The following is a 24,186-nucleotide window of genomic DNA, read 5'->3' as shown; positions in this document are numbered from 1 at the left end:
ACACTTTTTTTTTTTTGGCAAGGTCTCACTCTGTTGTCCAGGCTGCAATACAGTGGTATGATCATGGCTCACTGCAGCCTCAACTCCCAGGCTAAAATGATCCTCCCACCCAAGCCTCCTGAGTAGCTGGGAGCACAGGCATGCACCATCATGCCTGGCTGATTTTTATTTATTTATTAATTATTATTATTATTATTATTTTGTTTTGTTTTTGTTTTTGTAGAGATGCAGTCTGACTGTGTTGCCCAGGCTGGTTTCAAACTCCTAGGCTCAAGCGATCCTCCCATCTTGGCCTCCTAACGTGCTGGGATTACAGGCATGAGCTGCTGCACGCAGCCTGTATTACACCTCTGAAATCTTTTATCAGGGAGGTGGCAGAACTTAACTACCACTTAGTGTATTCCATGTCAGACACTATTAGAGACTTTCCATTTTTCTAATGTAGCAACCCTGTAATGTTGTTTTCACTCTACAGATGAGCAGGTTGAGGCTGGGTAGGGTTGACTAATTGGCCTGGGGTCAGAGAGGTGACTTATAGGGACCGGAGCAGCGGTTTGGGCCCGGCCTGTCTTGCTGCAGCATCAGTGCTCTAGCCACTCACTCAGCAGGAGAGTACATCCAGCATTTATTTAGAAATTGGATCCTTTCTTTCAGACATGTAAGAATGAAGAAGTTGTCTGGCACAAGGCTTCTAGGATCTTAAAGACTGGTAATTCCTGTAGCTTCTCATATTTGTGAACTGCCAGTTGAATATGGTACTTAAGTTTTTGCTCATGCATCTTGATGTAAGTTATACAAAATAAAATGGAGTTACTTTGCTATTTTAACTAATCTTTTAGATGTAGAGTAAAATGTAGCACTGACAACTATACCTTAGGCTTATGAATATAGGAGCCTTGTTGAAAATGTTACATGTAAGCTGGAGTGAGGTCTTAATAATTGCCATAAGTTATTGATAGATGAAATGGGTCTATAGTCTTTTTTCCCCTGTGATCTATTATAGAAATATTTCAAAGTGAATTTCTGTTTCTGTTCCTCTTCAGTGAGTTGTTCTTCCTTCATTGAAAGTCCATAGGCAATTGGAACTTTTGTGAAGTTGGTCGTACAGGAGCATATATGACTACAGCTCATTCTGTTAGGGGCTAACATCCAAAATACATTGCTGCCCAAAGACTGCAATCAGATTATATAGCCTACTTGTTAATTCCTGCTGATTATGTTTGCTTCTAATTATTTGCAGTGAGGTAAAGCTTTATGATCTGTGGCATGGTGAGAACAAAGATTTTTCTAAATGTAAAATACAGTTGCATTGAGCAACTAGAAATTGTCCATAACTGTAATGGACAACAACATACATTTTCCCCCTTTTCTTACCAAAAGGTGGCTTAAGGTGTACATTGCTGCACCTCCATTGGTTGTTCTCCTTTTAAATTTGTTGTAAAATCCTCTTAAGCATAAGATAAGGCCTATTATTTTATGTATCTGATCAGTATTGTATTTATAGTTCATGGGCGCAGAGTTTTCTGTTCTTTTTACTGTTAAAATATCATCCGATGAAATGTTAAGGAATTGCTCCTTCTTAAAAATGTGTATCTACTAGCCGGTTTTATGATGTTCTGTTGGGCACTAGGCATGCATTAAATTGCATGGTTAGATTGATTCAGAGTAATTTCATTTTAGAGGAGTATGTGCCAATTCTTTTTCCTCTCCAAAAGGCATGGTTTCAGAGCATGGCCCTGTGCCTAATGTTAATTCCATAAGGCTCCTTTGTTATGTTCCCCACCCCCTACCACACACCCACAACTGGCCTTTGCCATGAGGAAGATGTGTACCTATAATCAGGCATTTCTTTACTTTAGGGTTATTTGTCATTTCAGACAGCATGGACTTTTGAGAACAGGCTTAAGCTAGGGAAGGCAAAGTTATATAAACTGTATTCATTGTTAAATATTTGCTTCCAGGGAAGGTGAAAAATGCTTTGTACTTTTTCCTTTGGCTTTTTTCCCTCAAAAGAGCTTGTCATGCAACAGCAACAAAAAGTGGCCAAAGGCAGAGAAAACTCTTCTCTTTTCCATGTTGGTTTGTTTTTATTGTAAGACAAACCTTTCATGTTTTATTGTTATGAAGTTTAAACCTGGCCTAGAGGTGCCAATCTTTAGTGGAAACAGCTGCAGAGTTGGTGTCCCCCGATCAGGTGGGACTTCTTTGAAGCAACATGTTGCCTTTTAAAAGAGAATTGTGCATGTGAGAACTTGAATCTGTAAAACTCATCAGCGGTTCCACCATTGTTTATCTTTTAAGTAACTGAGATAGCTAACTTTAAGTAAAACATTGCAATTAAAAATCATTTTCTGAATTATTTTTTTTCCGAAGAGAATAGTCTTATTGCTTTTTGTCTTAAAAATACAGAAATGAGGGAAAAATCACCTTTAAGAATTGAAGATACAGCAGCCCAGTTGAACTAAGACCATAGAGCACATTCTTTGATAACTCCTTTTTGCTGGTCTGAACTGTTGATTCTTACTTCATATTTATACTTGCAGATAAATGCCTATAATAGGAGCAAAACTGGGTGGTTGGGCATATATCTGAATTCTAGAGATTAAAGATTTTCTACTTGATGTTGATTGATGTGGAAGCATTGCTCATCTTTTTGATTGAGTAGTACTGTTAGCAATGGAGTCGGTATAATTCTTGGTCTACTGCTAGGAAAAGTTGAGCATCAGAGAGCTTTTTCTCCTTGGGGGAAAATAGAAGAGACAGGCATGGAGTCAGAGGGACAAGAAAAATGCTGAAATATTTTCCTTTGGGGCTTTTGATTTCTTTGCCAAAAAATTGCCTCCAGATGGAGAAGAGCAAAAGCTCTGATTGTAAGCCATTATGTTTTTACTGGCCTATCTCCCCATTCCGTTGCCTGGTTTGGAATCTGTAAGCTAGTCCAAATCCTTTACCTCATTTTCTAGTACCGATTTACTGTCTTACTCATCTTCCAGCTGCAAGGAGTGAGGCAAGTCGCCTTAAAATTGAACCCTGTACCATTTTATAAACCAAGCAACAGCAGAGTCTTGCCAAGGAATATCAGTATCAATGGCTTCCATGTCCCTGAGGTTCTTGAATCACACCTACCAGGTCAACTTCTTGTGTCTGTGACTTGTGAGGTAGGATTGGTCTGGGAATGAATCTAACAGGCCCTTTTGGCTTTGTGAAGACTTGTTACTACCCAGGTTGTCTAGCATTCTGAGCTGTATGGGGAGCACAATCATGTTTTGGCTGTATTTCACTGGCAGTAGAAATCTTGACATTCCAATTTCCCTTGAGGGGTAGTAATTGTTTAGGGGTTGAAACTGGAGAGGAATCCAACATCTGGACATGGCGGGTACAGTAGCATTGGAGTCTGGCAGACTTGAGCCCAGATGACTGTTCCGCAACTAACTAAACAATATCCTTGGGCAAGTCATTTTCTTCATCTGGGGCTCTGGAGGGCCGTCTTTTTCCTCTGCCTAGATATTCTGGCTTGTGTGATAGCTCAGCCTTTAGGAATTGTTCTGGATTACTGCTTTTTATCTTCCTCAAAAAGTAGCCATCACTCCAAGTGCCGAGGTGACAAGGGGAGCGTCCTGTTGGCACTATCTCATGTTTTGGCTGTGGTATCCCTCTTTGAGGTGGGTAGGAGAGCCCAGGATGCTGGAGGCTCCTTGCCAGCAGTGTAGAGAGGGTCCACTCTAGAACAGTCTCCTGGCTTGTTCCCCTGCCCCACACCCTGCAACTTGTCTAGAGAGAACAGGGAGTCAAGTTTTTATTTCATGTTGGGCAGGAGAACCAAAGGCATCTGTAAAACCTCTGACAAATAAAGACGGTTAGAAATTAGAAAATTAATTCTCTACCAAATTATGAAAAAAAATCTGTTTGACGATGTTCACATTTAAGAAATGTTAATGTTATCTTTGTGAAGTTACTGCTATGAGATTTAGCATGTTTTTTCTCCCTCTTTGTAGGTACTGGTTTTGGATTAGGAATTGTTTTCTCACTTACCTTCTTTAAAAGTAAGTGTCACTCTGTCTTTTCAACATAATGTCGTAGTGTATACATATACGTAGCAGGGACACTTCCAGAGGACACATTGGGAACCCATCAATTTGTGGGTTGCCAACCCATCCATTTATGGGGTTAGGTAGCCCATTATAAAATGAATTAGATAAAGAATGTGGACTTGAAAGAGGTCAAAATGGGTTGGGCATCTCCAGCATTCCCCTGGGCACTGAGGCAGGGTGCCTGTTATCCTAAATATGATATCATTGCAAAAGCCTGTACTTGATGCCAGTGAGTCATTTGGCCAAGTCTACACGCTCAGATATTTCTAATTAATTATAATTTTTTCTAGAGGAATTGAAAATGAGAATCCTGCTGGTAATAGAAACAAGTAGACCAGAAATACACACACTTCTTGGTCAAAAATTATCCTAAGCAAAGGGCAGGCAATATTCTTTTCATTCTGTGGAAGAACTTCTGAAGTTTGGATACCGAATAGATGCCAGAGGGATCCTTTTGACCTCTTTCTGTGAAGAACCAGTGGGAAATACTTGACTAGAGAATCATAATTAACACATAGTGCTGATATGAAAGAATCACTTACAGAGTGGCTTAAATAAACCCCATGACTTACTACTACAATCAAAGCATGTAAATATCGGTAAAATGCTTACATCTTTTTAGAATTCATGCATCTTACTGGCTAAGATATTAGTTAAACTGAGCAGATGATTAGAACTGATATAGAGAAGTTAAAAGGTTTATCTAGTGTTTTCATATTTTACTACTTTTTTTTTTTTTTCTTCTTTTGAAACGGAGTCTTGCTCTGTCGCCAGGCTGGAGTACAGTGGTGCGATCTCAGCTCACTGCAACCTCTGCCTCCCTGGTTCAAGCAATTCCCCTGCTTCAGCCTCCCAAGTAGCTGGGATTACAGGCACACACCACCATGCCTGGCTAATTTTTTGTATTTTAGTAGAGACAGGGTTTCACCATGTTGGCTAAGACGGTCTCGATCTCCTGACCTCGTGATCCGCCCGCCTAGGCCTCCCAGAGTGCTGGGATTACAGTCGTGAGCCACCGCGCCTGGCCTTTACTACTTATTTTCCTCAAACTTATCAGCATAGGCACTTAACAAGTATTTGCTAAATTAATAACTTCACTAATTTACACCTCTTTTTTGGGGCCATTGAAACATTGATAAAAATGTATGGTTATTATAGTCATTAGTATGATGCACGTTGAATATTTATTGAACCCTAAGTAAATGTAATGTATTTAAGAGGATGGGGAGCTTTATCTTCTCTTAATAATTCCCTATTGGGATTTTCCCTTTTTTGCTCACTAGGAAGAATGTGGCCATTAGCCTTCGGTTCTGGCATGGGATTAGGAATGGCTTATTCCAACTGTCAGCATGATTTCCAGGCTCCATATCTTCTACACGGAAAATATGTCAAAGTATGTACAGAATATTTATTTCTCTTTCCTTCAGAAGAAAAAGATTTCTCCTGAGCCCCTGAAGAATTCTTTAGACTGTTTGTAATGAGTAAACCATGTGTGTCATTGTGGCACCACTCTCAGATACTAATTGCTGTTTGGCCTTCAGTGATGTCATCACTGCTTTGGTGCTAAAGTCTCCCCTGTGCCTTCAGATGCATATGTACGTTCAGATATATACTCATGTGCTAGCCGATTGCAATTAAGGAGCCTGCTTGAATGTTTATCATCAATGGTAAGGTAGATTGTGTTAACTATCTGTAAGTAGCACTTTTCGTTTAAGAGCTCAGAGTGCCCTGTAAACATCTCACATATACTTAAGCTAAACCCAAAGACTTCCGGGACTCAGCCATGATTCTGCTTTTTATTAATTTGTTTTATTTTTTTGAGACGGAGTCTTGCTTTGTCGCCCAGGCAGGAGTGCAGTGGTGCCATCTTGGCTCACTGCAACCGGGTTCAAGTGATTCTCCTGCCTCAGCTTCCTGAGTAGCTGGGATTACAGGCACCTGCTTCCATGCCTGGCTGATTTTTGTATTTTAGTAGAGACGGAGCTTCACCATGTTGGCCAGGCCGTGGTTCTGCTTTTTAATTGAAGAAGGCAGTCTGGACTGTAAGTCTCACATTCTGCTGAAGTCCTGTCTTCAGGTGGATTTTTATTTTTATTTTATTTTATTTTATTTTATTTATTTTGTGGGGATGGAGTATCACTCTGCCACCAAGGTTGGAGTGCAGTGGCACAATCTTGGCTCACTGCAACCTCCGCCTCCCGGGTTCAAGCGATTCTTCTGCCTCAGCCTCCCGAGTAGCTGGGATTACAGGCACGAGCCACTCACGCCTGGCTAATTTTCGTATTTTTAGTAGAGGTGGGGTTTCACCATGTTGGCCAGGCTGGTCTCGAACTCCTGACCTCAGGTGATCCACCCGTCTCGGCCTCCCAAAGTGCTGGGATTATAGGTGTGAGCCACTGTGCCTGGCCTTCAGGTGGATTTTTAATGCTGCACACAAGCTGGAAACTTCTTACCCACACCTCCAAAGGGAAGAGGGCAGCAGGCTTCCTCAGGGCTTCGTGTGTAGCAGTATTTTCCTTACTTGATGATTAGTTACTGTGGGGTTTAAGTGACAGGAACATTGGAGGCTGGGTGCCCAAGGACAGAGGTGGCACTTATTTTGTATTCCCAGGGCCTGAAACAAAATAGGCACTCAAATAAATGTAAAATGAATGAATGAGGTAAATTATTCTATTAGAGGTAAGTGCTGATGGCCTCAGGCTTACTAAGGCATAACCTTTGTAGCAGCACAATTTTCAGTGAAAAACTTCACATTCCCTGCATGCACAGAAGCCTCAGCTTTCCAGGTTACTCTTGGGCTAGAATCACTGTGAACGGGGCTGCAGTGGGGCTAGTGGAAAGGGCACAGAAGCCAGGAGACCTGGGTGCAAGCCTGTCACTTGCTTCCTGTGTGATCTTAAGTTGTTTCACTTCTGAGCTTCCATTTTCCTCCATAAAATGAGGGTAATAATTTCTACCTATAGTGTTGTTGTGAGATTTAGACACAAAATGTTTTTAAGCTGTGAAGTACGAAATATATAAAAACATTGGTTATTATAGATGAGGCCAGCCCAAAAAGGGTGATTGACTTGTCCATTGTTCCACTGTAACAACAAGTAGAGTGGAAAATGTGGTACAAATGCATGTCCTAATTCTAGTCAGGAGCTGTGGCCACAAGGGCCACCAAATCCGAAGTAGCAGTATCCTACCACGGCCCTGCACCTGCCATTTTAGAACCTGCTCAAACCGTCAGCTGCCTGCAGCCAGCCCATGTCTGCTGGAGAGATGGGAGTAGGGGAGCCATCTCTGCACCAAAGCAAGAGTGAGGTCATCACAGGGACCATGCAAGAAGAGGCGCAGCTGTGTGGCACTGAAGCCGGCAGCCGGCCTTTTCCACCACTCCCTGGCTCCTCGCTTTCCTGGCACCAGAGCTGATTGTGGGGAGAACCGAAAGGAGCAGACAGAGAAGCTTTAGGTCTTTTGCTTAAAACATTTCCATTGTTCCAAACTGAGTTGTCAGGGATAATGGCTCAGGGGTGATTATATGCATATTATGTATTTAATGGCTGGGAGTTCCTGTGGAAAATATTGTTCCATTTTTTACATTTGTGTGTCCTGCTCCAAAATGGCCTTGTAACTTTATCTGGACTTGAGTCTGTGCCTCGATGTTGTCATCCTCCATTCCCTGAAAAATGGAGCAAAATCCCAACCTGGGCTTATTCAGTGTAGTCCTATTGTAATAACTGCCTCCTGAGTGCCCAATCTGCCCCCAGGACCATCCTGGGTGCTTTATCTTTAATAATCTTTCCCTCTAGACCTGCCAGTGGATTTGTGAGAGATGTTACTATCCTCATTCAGCTGATGAGAAAGCAGACTCTTACCGGGGTTGAGAAACTTGGCAAGGCCATGTAGTTCGTAGGCTGATGAGAACCATGCTCTCCCCACTCCCCTGGGACGCCTTCGACAGATTTTAGGAATTGTTATCCAGGTCATGATGGTTTGGCCCTGTTCCACTTGTTTCCCACTCTTCTCCCTGGAAGATTGGGGCTGGAGGGCACTCTTAGGAACCTAGGTAGGGTGTACATAGTCCTGTTGTGAGACAGTTTTAATGTAAACAGTGTGATAAGGTTTTGGCCTCTGGCCCTTTGGGTCTGACCTGATACAGCAATTAGAGAGGGTTGTCAGAATGCCGTCTGCACAGTTTTAAGCTGAATGTCCTTGCTTTACAGGAGCAGGAGCAGTGACTTCACCTGAGAACATCCCAGCGGGAGGACAAGAGAAATCATGTTTATTCCTCAGGAATACTGAAGTGCCCTGGAGTAAGCTGCCATTCTTCTGTAACAATGTTATCAGTAATGCTTTAAACTCCAGCACCTGGTTATGCATTTGAAACCAAGTCTGTTTCTTGTTTTGTATTTTCTCTCTGGAAGTTGTAAGGAGGTGGTCTTAAATAAATTAAACAAAAATAGGAAGTCCATTGCATGGCCTTTGTTTCTTCACCTTTGGTCTCTGAGCATGAGGAGGACTGTGTGTGAACTGCCAGCAGCTGTAGCCACCTGCTCACAGCCTCTCTGAGAACCCCCTGAAACCAGTTGTTGGGTATCCTTCCCACTTGCCCCCTCACGCGTAGTTTTCAGAACTGCTTCCACCTCGTAATCAGAAGTTGAAGATTGCTGCTGCGTGGCCTGATGGAGATGACTGATGTCTTAAGGCGCCTTTCCTTCTGTGGCACCTCTTTGTGTGTTCTCACCTGGGGACCTGGCAGGGCACATCTCCGCTGTGCCTACTGCAAGGCGGTCCCGCTGCTGCTGTATTAGCAGGGGAAGAATCCTGGCTGTGTGGATGGCCCACTCCATTGAAGTCAAGTCCTGCAGCTTCATAGAGCTTGAGACAGTCCAAGCTTCAGCTCTGGAGGGCGGAGGAAAGCTCATGGCATACCCACCTGGCCGGAGGAGCCCGATTGGGGTTAATTTTATCTTCACATAGCAGCTGAAGTTTGAGGACAAAAGGGCCACTTCTGATGCCCCTCTGAGTTTGTTCCTGTGGTTTCACTTGAACCAGGGATGCTAGATGCAAAAGTCATATTTTAGCAATTTCTTCAGACGATATACAGAACCCCAGAGCTCAGCCGTTCTTATTTCTTTTTCCTTATCGTAGAATTAAGATAGGGAGAGCCCGATCTCACTTGCCCCTGTATCCTGTAAATGTTGATTTATCATCTACTGTAAGCGAGGCACTGTTGTAAGCAGCAGAGATAAATGGATAAAAAGACACAGGCTTATGCCTTCAAGGAGCTTAGAGTCTGATGGAAAGACAGACACGCAAACACAACTCTGAAAGAAGTGTTTTAATGGAGAAGAGAGGTGTAGGCAAAGTACACTGAGAACAAAGGAGAAGGAGCAACTACGTCTCCCTAGGATGGCCCCACAGGCGACGGAATGCCTGCGCTGAGACCCGAAGTTGACTGGGAATCCCAGACAGAAGGAGGGTAGCCTCTGTGTTTGCTCAGGATCATGTAATGCATATTATAGCTGGGAAATCGCAAGTAGTTCAGCATAGCCAGGGTGTGTAGGGGCAGGGGAAAGGCATGGAGCGGGAGGCTGGGCAATAGGGTACAACTCATGTCTGACTCCAGTTCTGGAACATTGATTAGACCTTAGTTCTTACAAGTGCTATAGTGAGTACATTCAGGGTAGCAAATACCCTCCCTCAGCCTCCCCACTCCCTTTTCCAGAAAGGTCTGCTAGGCTCTGCCCTACAAACTGTCCAGGCTCCTCTGCCCTCTGGGCTTGTTTTCCTCTTTATTGCTGCTTGGCTGTTTTTCACTTGGTCCTCTTCATTCTATGATTAAGGCAACCCATATAATTGAAAGAAAAATAATGTGCAGCCTGTTTCATCCCTTCCACTTGTTTTCTTACTATTTATTTATTTATTTATTTCTGAGATGGAGTTTTGCTCTTGTTGCCCAGGCTGGAGTGCAGTGGTGGCGATCTCGGCTTGCTGCAACCTCCGCTTCCTGGGTTCAAGCGATTCTCCTGCCTCAGCCTCCTGAGTAGCTGGGATTACAGGCATGCGCCATCACACCTGGCTAATTTTGTATTTTTAGTAGAGACGGTGTTTCTCCTCGGTCATGCTGGTCTCCAACTCCCGACCTCAGGTGATCCTCCCGCCTCGGCCTCCCAAAGTGCTGGGATTACAGGCGTGAGCCACCGCACCCAGCCTCCTATTTGCTTTAAAAGTAATTTCCTGGCCGGATGCGGTGGCTTATGCCTGTAATCCCAGCACTTTGGGAGGCCAAGGCGGGTGGATCATGAGGTCAAGAGATCAAGACCATCCTGGCCAACATTGTAAAACCCTGTCTGTACTAAAAATATAAAAATCAGCTGGGCGTGGTGGCGCACACCTGTAGTCCCAGCTACTCAGGAGGTTGAGGCAGGAGAATCATTGGAACCCGGGAGGCAGAGGTTGCGGTGAGCTGAGATTGCGCCACTGCACTCCAGCCTGGCGACAGAGCGAGAATCTGTCTCAAAAAAAAAAAAAAAGCATTTTCCTTCCCTAATTTTTCGTCATTTTCCCATCCTCATTCAGGCAGAGAGAAGAATAACATGCCCCCTTCCAAAAAAGACAAAACACAAGGTAGTCACAAATTCCCTAGACACATTAGAAAAATAGGGAGTGGAGAGGGGCATTGGAATGAAAGTTCTCTATCTCATTAGCTGTTAGGCTTTAGGCATTTATTTGGATGCATCCCTTTTGCACCTTGGAAGCACCACTGAAGTGCTCTGAGAAAGGGGTCAGCTGTCTGAGGGAATAGTTCTGGATAGAGGCCACAGGAAGCACTGGCCAGTTGCTTTAGTTCTAGAGAGCTTTGGATTCCCGCCTTGTCGCCCTTAGCGGAGGCTGGCCCAAAGCACACTTGATCTTGTCCCCACTCCCTGCCCCCATCTCAGATCAACCTTCAGGAAGTCCCGGCTTGTTGGCAAAGGCACACATTCTGTGTTACTCTTAAGTTTCATTAGAAATTCAAGTCCTCTGGGGCCCTGTTCCCTTGTGGGCTTGTGCAACTGACTTTGTTTCTTGTCTGCCTTTCTGGAACCAAATCCAAGGAAATTCATGGGTTTGGGGAGACAGCGATGGGGACCCAGCAGGGCACAGGATGCTAGGATAAAGCTGTGGCGCCCCAAAAGTGGCCTGCTCTGCCAACGTACATAAATACATACAGTCTGAGCTTGACACTGTATAATTTGGCCCAGAACAATATGTATTTTGAGCTCATTTAGGTGAATGACTTTGGCATTCCATGTACCCACTAGGGGAGGCTTTATCAGGCTGCATTTGCCTTATGCAGAAGTATGCCTTTGTTCTGAGAAATGGCCTCAGAACACACTGTTGAGCTGTCTCCTTTAGTGAGTGTCATCCTCTCATCCATTTCAAAAGATCGCAGATGCCGTCTTGAAGTCCTGCTTGTAAGAAATGCAGGGGTTGGGAATGGAGGAGATGACGATGTAGTTTTGCTTTTAGTTTTCCCAAACCTGTTTACATTTTTAAAAAATGTAACCAACCCATAATTGCATTTTACTTGTCGTGGTTCGATCTGATTGTATTGTCGAAGGACTATTTTTGAACCTGTGCAAATAAACTCTGCAAAGTATTTCCACAAGGATGTGACTCCATGGCGCTTGGACAGCCTTTATCCTGAATGGTACTGAGACACAAATGGTTTCCTGTTGCGTGCTTTCTAATTACCTAAATGCAAACGGGGTGGAAGGGAGAAAGTGGAAATTCTAAGTACCGAAAGGAATGTTAAATTTAGAATAATAAGCTCATCTGGAAGCTATCACCACTTTTTTCTTTAAGTGCGCTGCAAGCATCACTTCCCCTTGGACACCAAATCATGGTATTGGGGTAAAGACAGACTTGGGCAGGAGCAGGGGAGAAGCCCCATGTCTAATGAGCGGCCTCTGTGTGGATCAAGAGTGACAACTGTTCTGCTGTCAAGTGCCCTGACAAAGAAGAACCAAGGGAGAGGCAGGGCTGTAAATGATTTGGAGTCAGGGGACTGGATCTAAGTTACCACTCTACCACTTATTTGCCAGGTGACCACGGGGAGTTGCCTTAACCTAAGGGGTTGTTGCAGGCTGGGCACAGTGGATCACACCTGTAACCCCAGCACTTTGGGAGCCTGAGGCAGGTGGATTGCTTGAGCCCAGGAGTTCCAGACCAGCCTGGGCAACATAGCAGGACCCCATCTCTACAAAAAACACAAAAATTAGCCAGGGATGGTGGCATGCACCTGTTGTCCCAGCTACTTGGGAGGCTGAGGAGGGAAGATCACTTGAGCTCAGGAGGTTGAGGCTGCAGTGAGCCATGATCATGACACTACACTTCAGCCTGGGTGACAGAGTGAGACCCTGTCTTAAAAAAAATTAAAAACCACACACACACACACACACAAACACACACACACACTTATTTATGGAGCACATGGTCTTTGAGCTAGGCTAGGAGGGGAGAAAGGGAAAAGACACTGAAGAAAGAGAACTCTAGGAGCTTCCGCCCAGGTAGGAACATAGAACTATTACTGGGCATTTGCATTCAGGATAATTGGCTTCAATTGTTTGACCCTCACTTAAGGAGTTCAGAGCCAGAAGGTGGAGGTGGAGGAAGATGTCAAGAATTCTTGAAGGAGGCGTGGGCAGGTGATGAATCTTTAATGGGGAAGAAAATGGGGTTAGAAAAAAAGAGCTCATTATCAACTGTCAATCAAGTCATCTTTATTCCCGGTCCATCCAGTTTGAGCTAGGCAGAACATATATCACGAGGCTTACTTTTTACAAGCTTATGATAAAAGTACTATTATCCTCATTTTATGGATGAAGAAACAGATTTTGGAAGGGCAAATTAACTTGCCCAAGGACAAGTAGGTGAAACAATGCAGGTGGAATCTGAACCTGATTCCGGAGGCCAGACTCTTACCTACTTTCTATGCTGGTCAAAAGCTGTTTAAAGTGGGGAGGGTGATTTCAAAGGAAAGCAGTTTGATCCAGTTTAAACCTGATTTGAGATACTTAAACTAGTTGAAATGGATCAGAGCCAGTTTCACTGAGTTTAAATTAGTAAGAATAAGTTGATCCAATTTGAAGTCAGCTGTATTTGTTTAAAAAAGTAATTCCTATGTCTATTTTCTATTAATCAGAAACATAATTATCAATCAGAGCTTTGGGTCAGCGTTGCTGATGAGTTTGGCTAAGTCCTTGCAAATGTAATAGAGCATCATGACATTTTATTGGAGTAGGCATCTTAAAATCTATACACTTTTCAATTAGATAATTAGATTTCTTTTTCTTTTTGTCTTTTTTTTTTTTTTTTTTGAGACAGGGTCTTACTCTGTTGCCCATGTTAGAGTGCAGTGGTGTACAATTTTGGCTCACTGCAGCCTTGATATCCAGGACTCAGGTGTTTCTCCCACCTCAGCCTCCTGAGTAGCTGGGACTACAGGTGCATGCCACCATGCCCGGCTAATTTTTGTATTTTTTGTAGAGATGGGGTTTCACTATGTTGCCCAGGCTGGTCTTGAACTCCTGGGCTCAAGCGATCCACCTGCCTCAGCCTCCCAAAGTGCTGGGATTACAGGCATGAACAACTGCATCTGGTCCTAAATTTATTATTTCTTATTATGTGGCATAATAATTTCTTATTACGTGGAACTTTCTCTTCTCCCTCACTTATTTAGTCATTTATCTATATCAGTATGGACTCATGGATTCTCATTTTATTCAACTGATTACAATCCATTATTATTAATATTTAACTCAAATTGTCTAGATTTGTCCAGTAGGGTCTCTTTCAAATGGTATCTGTATCCCTTTGACGTATCCATTCCATTCTTTGAACACGAGCTATTGCAGACTCTTCTTGTATTTGCCCCACCCAGCCCTGGAATCAGCGATTTCTCCAAGGAGCGCTGGTTCCATTGAGTGGGGAGTGGTAGTTAGAAACCAAGCTCTCTAGGTGTGCTTGCTGCTGTTGGTGTGCCATTGCTTAGACACACCAAAAGCTTTGTCCACCTCTTAGCCGACATACTAGAAAATACGTGTGTGTGTGTGTGTGTGTGTGTGTGTGACCTTGAGTTCATGCTATCTTAAGTCTAAAACCTAGGATTTAGTCTAGCCTTCCTTCCATCCATATTTGTAACTCCCTTATCTAATAGTGAGAAATGTGGCTCTAGGGATTTGATTTTGAAGGAGCAGTATCTGTAAATTAGGTCTACGTGGCTTCTGTGTGTGTGTATATGAGTATAAATGTGCTGTGATTCCCTCTCCAGTCTCTCCGTCTTTGTCTATCTGCACATGTATGTCTTCCAGTTTCCATCACTCTTTGCCCTCTAGTTTTTCTGCTGTCTGTATCTCTGATTGTGATCAAGACCTAGAGTACTTTTTTTTGTTTGTTTGTTTGCCTGGTGTTTTGTTTTATTTTTTATTATTATTATACTTTAAATTTTAGGGTACATGTGCACAATGTGCAGGTTAGTTACATATGTATACATGTGCCATGCTGGTGCGCTGCACCCACTAACTTTTTGTTTTTTTTTTTTTTTGAGACAGAGTCCCGCCATGTCACTTAGGCTGGAGGGCAGTGGCGTGATCTCAGCTCACTGCAAACTCCGCCTCTCGGGTTCAAGCGATTCTCCTGCCTCAGCCTCCCAAGTAGCTGGAATTACAGGCGCCTGCCACCACACCTGGCTAATTTTTGTATTTTTAGTAGAAACGGGGTTTTGCCATGTTGGCCAGGCTGATCTTGAACTCCCAACCTCAGGTAATCCACCCGCCTCGGCCTCCTGAAGTGCTGGGATTACAGGCGTGAGCCACCTCACCCAGCCTAGAGTACATTTTTATTATAATAGTTATGGAATAGTTTTATTCTTATTTTTCAGTTAGGTAGTTGAGTTTAATGTTTTCTATATTTTTATTTTTTATTAGTTATTATAAGTAATGTTTGCTATATTTTTAAAGCCCTTAAATTAACTTGCTTTTTAAGTGGGTGCCTCTGACTGACTGATCCTTCCATGGGTCAGTGACTTTCAATCAGAAGAAAGGCTTCCCCAAATTCTTACTATAGAGCATCCACTGTTCTCATCGGAGCATCCCTGGGTCACTGTGTAATCATGAGAAAGTCACTTGATCTCTCTGGGCCTCACTGTAAGATGGTTTTAATGATCCTTTTCCCTTCCTGCCACATGGTCCAGATGTGAGGTCAGGCACACTGTTATTGAGGAGAGAAGGAAAACCAGCTAAAGAGTTCATTTTTTAACATAATCAATTATATAATAAATTATGATGGAAAGAATCATCTCCCGTCTACATGGGAGTATATCCATTATAATACCACATGATAGACTCTTCATACCACAGAAATTAAAGACTCGCCACTGTTCCAGACATGACTTCCTCTTCTCCCCATGGAAGCAGACTTCATGGATAAAACCCAAATCCTACTCGGTTTATAGGAGAAGTCTTCCTGTCAAGGAATAGAAAGATGATTATAGATCTTCTCTTCATCAATTTGGATACCTCTCTTGAAGATTAGGAGATAAAGTCACAGAAGGTAACACTAGAATTTGTCAGTCAGGAGCCACATCTATTAGGGTTTCCTGAATCCTCTCCCTGGGTCCCCAAAACCAACCATAAAACTTCTTTCTGGTCTGGACCTGTTATCTGTAAAGCCTCAGTTTGATTGAGGATGGGGAACCTTGGGGACTTTCTTTGACCTTGCCAGAATCTCTGCAAGTCTTCCAAATGGACTCCCGGCTTTCCATCTCTCCCTCTCCAACCAGTCTTAACAGTATTTTATGCATGTTGTTTTCTGCTCAGAAATCTTCAGTAGCTCCCCAATAAGCACAGAATATAGGTCCCAATTTCTTAGCCTAGCCTTCAAAGCCGCTTAACTCCTATCTCCACCCATCCCATGTGGAGCAGGATAGGGGCTAAGAGCAGGGGGCTCTGGAATAGATCTGCAGGGTTTGAATTCCAATTCTTCCACTTATTATCTGTGGGGCCTTGGAAGTTGTTTACTCTGTCCATGCCTCAGTTTCCTCATCCACAAATGGGAACAATGTTAATAATACCTACCTCAAAAGGTTATTACCTACATGATAATTAATTAATATATAAAAAGGCCCCTTCATCAGTACTTGACATATAGTAATGTTAGACCATTGCTCCCCGACACACCCTTTTTAATCTAGTCTCCACACGGCAGCCAGTGTTAAACATAAATTGGATTATATAATTTCTCTGCTCAGAATTCCCCAATGGCTTCTCATCCCATTTGGAGAAAAAGTCAAAGTCGATACAGTGGACTGTAGGACTCTACAAGACCTGGCCTTCTTGGTACGTCTCTGACCTCGTCTCCCACCCACCCCTCCCTTGCTCCTCCGCTCCCGTCCTCCTGTCATTGCTGTTCCTGCACACACGGGCCCATTCCCACCCCCGGGCCTCCTTTGTACTTGCTTTTCTTTCTTTTCTTTTTTTTTTTTTAATTTTATTTTGAGACGGAGTCTCGCTCTGTCACCAGGCTGGAGTGCAGTGGTGAAATCTCGACTCACTGCAACCTCCAACTCCCTGGTTCAAACAATTCTCTTGCCTCAGCCTCCTGAGTAGCTGGGACTACAGGCGCCTGCCACCATGCCCGGCTAATTTTTTGTATTTTTAGTAGAGATGGGGTTTCACTGTGTTAGCCAGGATGGTCTCTATCTCCTGACCTCGTGATCTGCCTGCCTTGGCCTCCCAAAGTGCTAGGATTACAGGCGTGAGCCACTGTGCCCGGCCAACTCTATTTCAATCAAACTACTTATTGATTTATGAAACATCCCTTTCCTAGGGGTGACAAATGCATTCAAACAAGGAAGTTCCTTTTTTTTTTTTTTTCTTTTGAGACAGAGTCTCACTCTGTTGGCCAGGCTAGAGTGCAGTGGTACCATCTCGGCTCACTGCAACTTCCATCTCCCGGGCTCAAGCAATTCTCCTGCCTCAGCCTCCCAAGTAGCTGGTATTATAGGCGTGTGCCACCACGCCCGGCTAATTTTCGTATTTTTAGTAGAGACAGGGTTTCACCATGTTGGCCAGGCTGGTCTCAAACTCCTGACCTCAGGTGATCTGCCCGCTTCGGCCTCCCAGAGTGCTGGGATTACAGGCATGAGCCACCATACCCTGTGTTCCATTTCTTAGCGTGGGCTGCTTTCTTGACGTGCCAAGTCTTGTTCATATCTCAAGCCCCTGCTCACATAACACCTCCTCCAGCAAGCTTTTTCTTTTCTTTTCTTTTCTTTTTTTGAGACAGAGTCTTGCTCTGTCACCCAGGCTGGAGTGCAGTGGTACAATTTTGGCTCACTGCAACCTCCCAGGGTCCCTGGTTCAAGTGATTCTCCTGCCTCAGCCTCTCAAGTAGCTGAGACTACAGGCATGCACCACCACGCCTGGTTAATTTTTATTTATTTATTATTATTATTATTATTATTTTTTGTATTTTTGTATTTTTAGTAGAATTGGCCAGGCTGGTCTTGAACTCCTGACTTCAAGTGATCTGCCCGCCTTGGACTCCCAAAGTGCTGGGATTATAGATGTGAGCCACTGTGTCCGGCCCAGCAAGCCTTCTCTAGCCATGCCAGCCCCCTGGGAGTTCTTCCTTCTCTGAGCCCCCATGGCCCTCATGCCTGGGCACCCTCCTTGGCAATAAGCCTTCCCTTTGCTGATTCATATGCTGGTCCTTCTCCCTTAAAGGGCAGCTCATATGCCTTATCCTATCTGTAATAGCTTGCACTGTGCTGGACACTTAGCAAGTAGTCTAAAAATCACTGTTGCTTTAGTCAAAATGTTTTAGGAGGCAAGTAACACACTCCTTCAAGTCAGCTTGAGATCATGAGATCCTGGAGAAGCTCATAGAATCCAAGGTAAAGCAGAACATTGAGGATACACTGGCAAGAACCAAGCCCTTGTCAGCTCCTTCAGCAGCCAGAGTTCTCGAAAATTCTGCCTTTATGGGTTGCAGTCCTCCCAGATGGGCGCTATGCCCCTCAGTTCAGAAAGATAGTTTGATAGGCTCAGCCTGGGTCAGGCGTCCTCTCTGTTCCAATCCCCTTTGTCCAGGAGGGCAGGTTCGTGGAGAACAAGCATGGCTGCTGGATGCCCTGTGTGTATCTGTGTGTATCTGTGCATGTGGTTGGAGACCGGCTCTCTAGTAGAACGGCTGGGCAGATACAGAGATTCTTTTGTGCCTTCTTTTTCTCCAACTCCCATGTTCCTAAAAACGTGATTTTTTTCAACGAATGTATCTGGAGCACAAAAATCTCAAGAAAAAATATTGCTATAGAAGAGGATAAACCTATCAATTCTGCTACTGAATAGAAAAACCTATTAAAATTTTCATATCTGTGGCATATTAAATATTCACAGAAGGGCCCACTCTTGGCCAGGCGCAATGGCTCATGCCTGTAATTCCAGCACTTTGGGAGGCCTAGGCGGGAGGATCACCTAAGGTCAGGAGTTCCAGACCAGCCTGGCCAACATGGTGAAACCCCATCTTTACTAAAAATACAAAAATTAGCCGGGCATGGTGGCGAGTGCCTGTAATCTCAGTTACTCAGGAGGCTGAGGCATGAGAATGGCTTGAACCCGGGAGGCGGAGGTTGCAGTGAGCTGAGATCGCACCACTGCATTCCAGCCTAGGTGAAAGAGTGCAACTCTGTCAAAAAAAAAAAAGCTGAGGAGGGCTGCTCTTGAGGAGGGAGAAAAATTCTTCTCCCACTCACTGTGGATATGTGTGGGCCACGGGGAGCCGAGAAATGGAAGGAACAATATAGGGGAAAAAAAACCTGGAACCATGACATTGTAATATAATTGATTTGCCGAGGCCGGGCACGGTGGCTCACGCCTGTGATCCCAGCACTTTGGGAGGCCGAGGTGGGTGGATCATGAGGTCAGGAATTCGAGACCAGCCTAGCCAACATGGTGAAACCCTGTCTCTACTAAAAATACAAAAATTAGCTGGGTGTGGTGGCACGCGCCTGTAATTCCAGCTACTCAGGAGGCTGAGGCAGGAGAATCACTTGAACCTGGAAGGCGGAGGTTGCAGCAAGCTGAGATCACTTCATTGCACTCCAGCCTGGGCAACAAGAGCAAAACTCCATCTTAAAAAAAAAAAAAAAAAAACGGGGGCCAGGCGTGGTGGCTCACGCCTGTAATCCCAGCACTTTGGGAGGCTGAGGCGGGTGGATCACGAGGTCAGGAGATCGAGACCATCCTGGCTAACACGGTGAAACCCTGTCTCTACTAAAAATACAAAAAAAATTAGCCGGGCTTGGTGGCGGGCACCTGTAGTCCCAGCTACTCGGGAGGCTGAGGCAGGAGAATGGTGTGAACCCGGGAGGTAGAGCTTGCAGTGAGCCGAGATCGCGCCACTGCACTCCACCCTGGGCAACAGAGCGAGACTCGGTCTCAAGAAAAAAAAAAAGAAAAAGAAAAAGAATTGATTTGCCTAACCTCTAGCCCTATGTATCGATTAAGAAGAGAACCCAGGGCTGCCCATCACCATGGCAGCCTTGTTCACCATATTTACCATGGGGGCCAGGGTGCTGGCAACGGCTTTGTGGAGGACCTGCAGGCGCCAGGCCCTTTCCTGAGAGCCCCGTCCCGGTGCTGTCACACGGAGGCTGTGTCTGTTACTGTGGGGTCAGACAACCACAGCTGAAGGAAACAGTGAATTCAGCTGGGCAGCATGTGGGGAGTCACAGGAAAGAAGAAAACAAGTGAGGAGTGAAGTGCCTTGATTTCCCTTCTTGATTCTTGGTGTCTCATCCTACCTACAAATAGTATTTTATTATTTTATTTTGTTTGTTTATTTATTTATTTATTGAGATAGGTTCTTTCTCTGTCACCCAGGCTGGAGTGCAGTGGTAAAATCATAGCTCACTGCAGTCTCTAACTCCTGGGCTCAAGAGATCCTCCAACCTCAGCCTCCCACATAGCTGGGACTACAGGCACATGCCGCCACACCAGGCTAATTTTTAGTTTTTTTCTTTTTATTCTTAGAGTGTCTTGCTATGTTGTCCAGGCTGGTCTCGAACTCTTGGATTCAAGTGATCCTCCTGCCTTGACCTCCCAAAGTGCTGGGATTATAGGCATGAGCCACTGTATCTGGCCCTACAAAGAACATTTTACATTTTTCCATGGGGCCAAGGACCCATGGAGTCCCTGGGGCCTCATTCCTGCTCTCCCGTCCAGGCCAAGACCCTCTGCAATCCTTGAGAGGACAGGCTCCATACTGTGGAACTCACAGTGCATGGCCACCTTCTCCTTCTGAGTCTTCTGTGTCCAAGATGGGGCCCAAGGTTTCCTGAGCCCACCAGCAGGGAGGAAGAGGCTAGAGGACACAGCCCAGGTGGATGGGCTCAAAGTCAGAACACCTGTTTCTGGTCCTGGATGTTCTGCTGACTTGCTGAGTGGATCTGGGCAAATCCTTTTTTCCTCTATGAAAAAGGATAATATAGCCGAGCTCAGTGGCTCATGCCTGTAACCCCAGCACTTTGGGTGGCTGAGGTGGGCAGATTGCCTGAGGTCAGGAGTTTGAGACCAGCCTGGCCAACATGGTAAAACCCCATCTCTACTAAAAATACAAAAATTAGCCGAGCGTAGTGGCACATGCCTGTAGTCCCAGCTATTCAGGAGGCTGAGGTGGGAGGATCTCATGAGCCTGGGAGGTGGAGGTTGCAGTGGGCGGAGATCGCGCCACTGCACTCCAACCTGGGCGACAGAGCGAGAGTCCACCTCAGACAAACAAACAACCCACCATAGTAACTACCACTTCCTGAGAGCCAAGCGTGTGCCGGCTCTGTGCCTCACATTCACGTCTCTCAGTGAATTCTGGGTGATCCTGGGGATGGGTCCTATTACAATTCCTGTTTTCCAGATGAGGAAACTGAGGCTCAAGAGATGCATTACTGGAGTAAGGTGAGAAAGCTTTGTGCTGAATCCTGGATTTGATCCAGGGCATCTGACTCCAGCACCTTTCCTGAGCTATATATATGAAACCTCCCTGAAATAGCTTTCATTTTATGGAGCACGTGCTATTTTCCAGGAACTGTGCTGAGTGCTTTGCATCCATTTATCTTCTTGAATCCTGGCTCCATCTCATTATAATCTCACCTTAAGTGTCACCTCTTTGCGACATTTTCTGAGGCTTCTCAGTGAGTTCATACCTCCCCCACCACATCGCCCACTCTAGCTTAGTTCGTTCATAATACTTTTTCTCCTTTTTTTCTTTTTTTTTTCTGGAGACAAAGTCTCGCTCTGTCACCCAGGCTGGAGTGCAATGGTGCGATCTCGGCTCGCTACAACCTCTGCCTCCCGGGTAGCTGGGATTACAGGCACGTGCCACCACACCCAGCTAATTTTTGTATTTTTAGTAGAGATGGGGTTTCACCGTGTTGGCCAGGCTGGTCTTGAACTCCTGACCTCAGGTGATCCACCTGCCTCAGCCTCCCAAAGTGCTGAGATTACAGGCATGAGCCACTGCGCCTGGCCTCTCCTTTTTTTCTTTTAAATATTATTATGATGATAATTTTTCGAGACAGAATCTCACTCCATCACCCAGGCTGGAGTGCTCTGGCGTGATCTCGGTTCACTGCAACCTCTGCCTCCCAGGTTCAAGCAATTATCCTGCCTTAGCCTCCCAAATAGCTGGGATTACAGGCACGTACCACCACACCGGGCTAATTTTTGTCTTTTTATTAGAGACGGGGTTTCACCGTGTTGGCCAGGCTGGTCTTGAACTCCTGACCTCAAATGATCCACCCACCTCGGCCTCCTAAAGTGCTGGGATTGCAGGCGTGAGCCATCGCGCCAGGCTCTTTTAAATAAATATTAAACAACTGAACCTGGAACCTTCAGAACACATTGGTTATGTGAGATCCACTCATCTGTTTATCTGTTGCACAATCTGCCTGGGTGTGGCAGAACATAAGCTCCTTGGAGGCTGGGACCTTATTGGTCTAGTCTTGTTGTGTCCTCAACACCTCTGTGCATGTCTGGCACATAACAGGCACAATAAATATTTGTTGAATAAATGAATGACTCCAGACAACAAATCTATGGAGTACATAGCACTACTAACTGCATTTTACAGATAAGGAAACCAAGGCCCAGGTGTGAAACAACTAGCACAGAGTCAGAGGGCGATGCAGGAACAATGTAAACCCTGAGCCTCCCCTGATGAGTCCGAATGGCTCCTCCCAGCTCCATACCTGGAGGTGTGAATACTCTCATCTTTATCGTAAAAAGAGAGGGACTGTGTACCAACCCGCTGTTCAGTGGGCTGGACTGGGAAGACAGGCCTTTTGCTTGTTTTCATTCTATTTCTCCAGCGAGAGTGCAGAGGTTTGGACCCCCGTTGAGGCCAGACTGACAGGATTAGAGGAAACAGCTGGGCTGAGTCGGTGCCCTGCAGGAGGGAGCTCACATTCCCGGACTCTGGGAGAGAGCAGCTCCCCACAGCTCAGTCACATTCCAGGTCGGTCATTTTCCTGAGCCCAGATGTTTGCTAATGAGCTGGGGAGAGGGGCTTTTAGCCCTGAGCCCCAGCTCTGGGCCCCACATTACCTCGGCCCCAAGAGGCTGGCCCAGGGCCAGGAGGCTCTGGCCTCAGGCCCATGCCCTGTGCCAGCCAGGCCTGTAGGGGCAGCTGGAACACCACTGCCAACCAGGTGCATCTGCTCGAGCTGGGACACTCTGACGTGACAGGTTCTGCCTTTCCCGCTGGGGCCCCTGGGGTCCATCATCAGTGCAGCATCCCTGCTGCAGCCTGATGGGGAGGAGCACTGAGGCAGCCGAGAGGGTGGAGAGGGTGTGGTGGGCACGGAAGCATGGACTTTGGTGTTGACAGGTCTGGGCTCGAGTCCAGGTTTTGTTAATCACTAGCAATGTGGTCTTGAGCAGGTAATGACACATTTTGGTGCCTCGATTTTTCTTACCTGTAAAATGGGAACAATGATGGGACTGTGGTAAGGATTAGAGGAGATGAAGCAGACAGAGTGACCAGCATAATGCCTGGCACAAAATGGGTAGATATTACTACCAAGTTACTTCCCAGGCCCCCTGCCCACACTGTAGCTTTCCCGTCACCAGACAGATGGTGACTCAACTCCAAACCCTTTGTCCCTGATTAGGGGGTTGGTGTTGTTCTTGAACCTCCCCGTGTTTGAGAGATGGTGGGCTGCCCTGTCAAGGGCACTGGCTGGAAGCTGTGGCTTCTACTCCTGGCTCTATGTGTGATCTGACCAGCTCATCAGGCTCCACAATTAGCTTTCTGCAATGGGGGAGTGGATTCTTACAACATGTAGAACTCTACTTTCTACCCTGCTCAGGGTCTGCATGAAAGATGGTGGGGGTAAGCTTTGGCTGCAAAATGGTAAATATTTCCTGAGTGTCTACTGTGTACAGTGCAGTGAGGCTGGTTTCTGCCGTACATGGTATACAGTTATCCAACAGACATTAGCTGGCATGGGCTTTTACTGTGTGACTTTAGGCGAGTTACTTAACCTTTCTCTTGACGTTCCTTTTTTCACTTTTTATTTATTTTTTTGAGACAAGGCCTTGCTGGAGTGACAAGCTCATTAGGTTCCACAATTAGCCTTCTGCAATGTTGTCCAGGCTGGAGTACAGTGGCACAATCATAGCTCACTGCAGCCTCAAACCCCTGGGATCAAGTGATCCTCCAGCCTCGGGATTTTTTTCACTTTTATTATTTTATTTGTTTGTTTGTTTATTTATTTATTTATTTATTTGAGATGGAGTCTCACTCTGTCTCCCAGGCTGGAGTGCAGTGGTGCGATCTCGGCTCACTGCAACCTCCGCCTCTCAGGTTCAAGTGATTCTCCTGCCTCAGCCTCCCGAGTAGCTGGGACTACAGGCACACGCCACCACACCTGGCTGATTTTTGTATTTTTAGTAGAGAGAGGGTTTCACCATATTGGCCAGGCTGGTCTCGAACTCCTGACCTCAAGTGATCCTCCTGCCTTGGCCTCCCAAAGTGCTGGGATTACAAGCATGAGCCACTGCGCCTGGCA

General features: G+C 45.3%; 1 protein-coding gene across 2 annotated transcripts in view; it reads left to right on the top strand.

Moving 5' to 3' along the window:
• The window catches only part of MICOS10 (mitochondrial contact site and cristae organizing system subunit 10), a 29,714-nt gene extending 21,172 nt beyond the window's left edge, over window positions 1-8,542 (top strand). The window contains exons 2-4 of one of the 2 annotated variants that reach the window (XM_009449727.4): window positions 3,996-4,043; window positions 5,375-5,484; window positions 8,300-8,542. In XM_009449727.4, the coding sequence (XP_009448002.1) occupies window positions 3,996-4,043; window positions 5,375-5,484; window positions 8,300-8,314 (173 nt within the window). In that variant the 3' untranslated portion in view covers window positions 8,315-8,542. The remainder of the gene's footprint in view (window positions 1-3,995; window positions 4,044-5,374; window positions 5,485-8,299) is intronic. The other variant, XM_016939309.4, reaches the window with a different exon arrangement.
• The last annotated feature ends 15,644 nt before the right edge of the window (window positions 8,543-24,186 follow it).

Source organism: Pan troglodytes, chromosome 1 (genome assembly GCF_028858775.2).
Source record: "Pan troglodytes isolate AG18354 chromosome 1, NHGRI_mPanTro3-v2.0_pri, whole genome shotgun sequence".
Lineage (NCBI taxonomy): Eukaryota > Metazoa > Chordata > Mammalia > Primates > Hominidae > Pan > Pan troglodytes.
The sequence above is the reverse complement of the archived record's forward strand: the minus strand, read 5'-3'. Positions and strand labels throughout refer to the sequence as shown.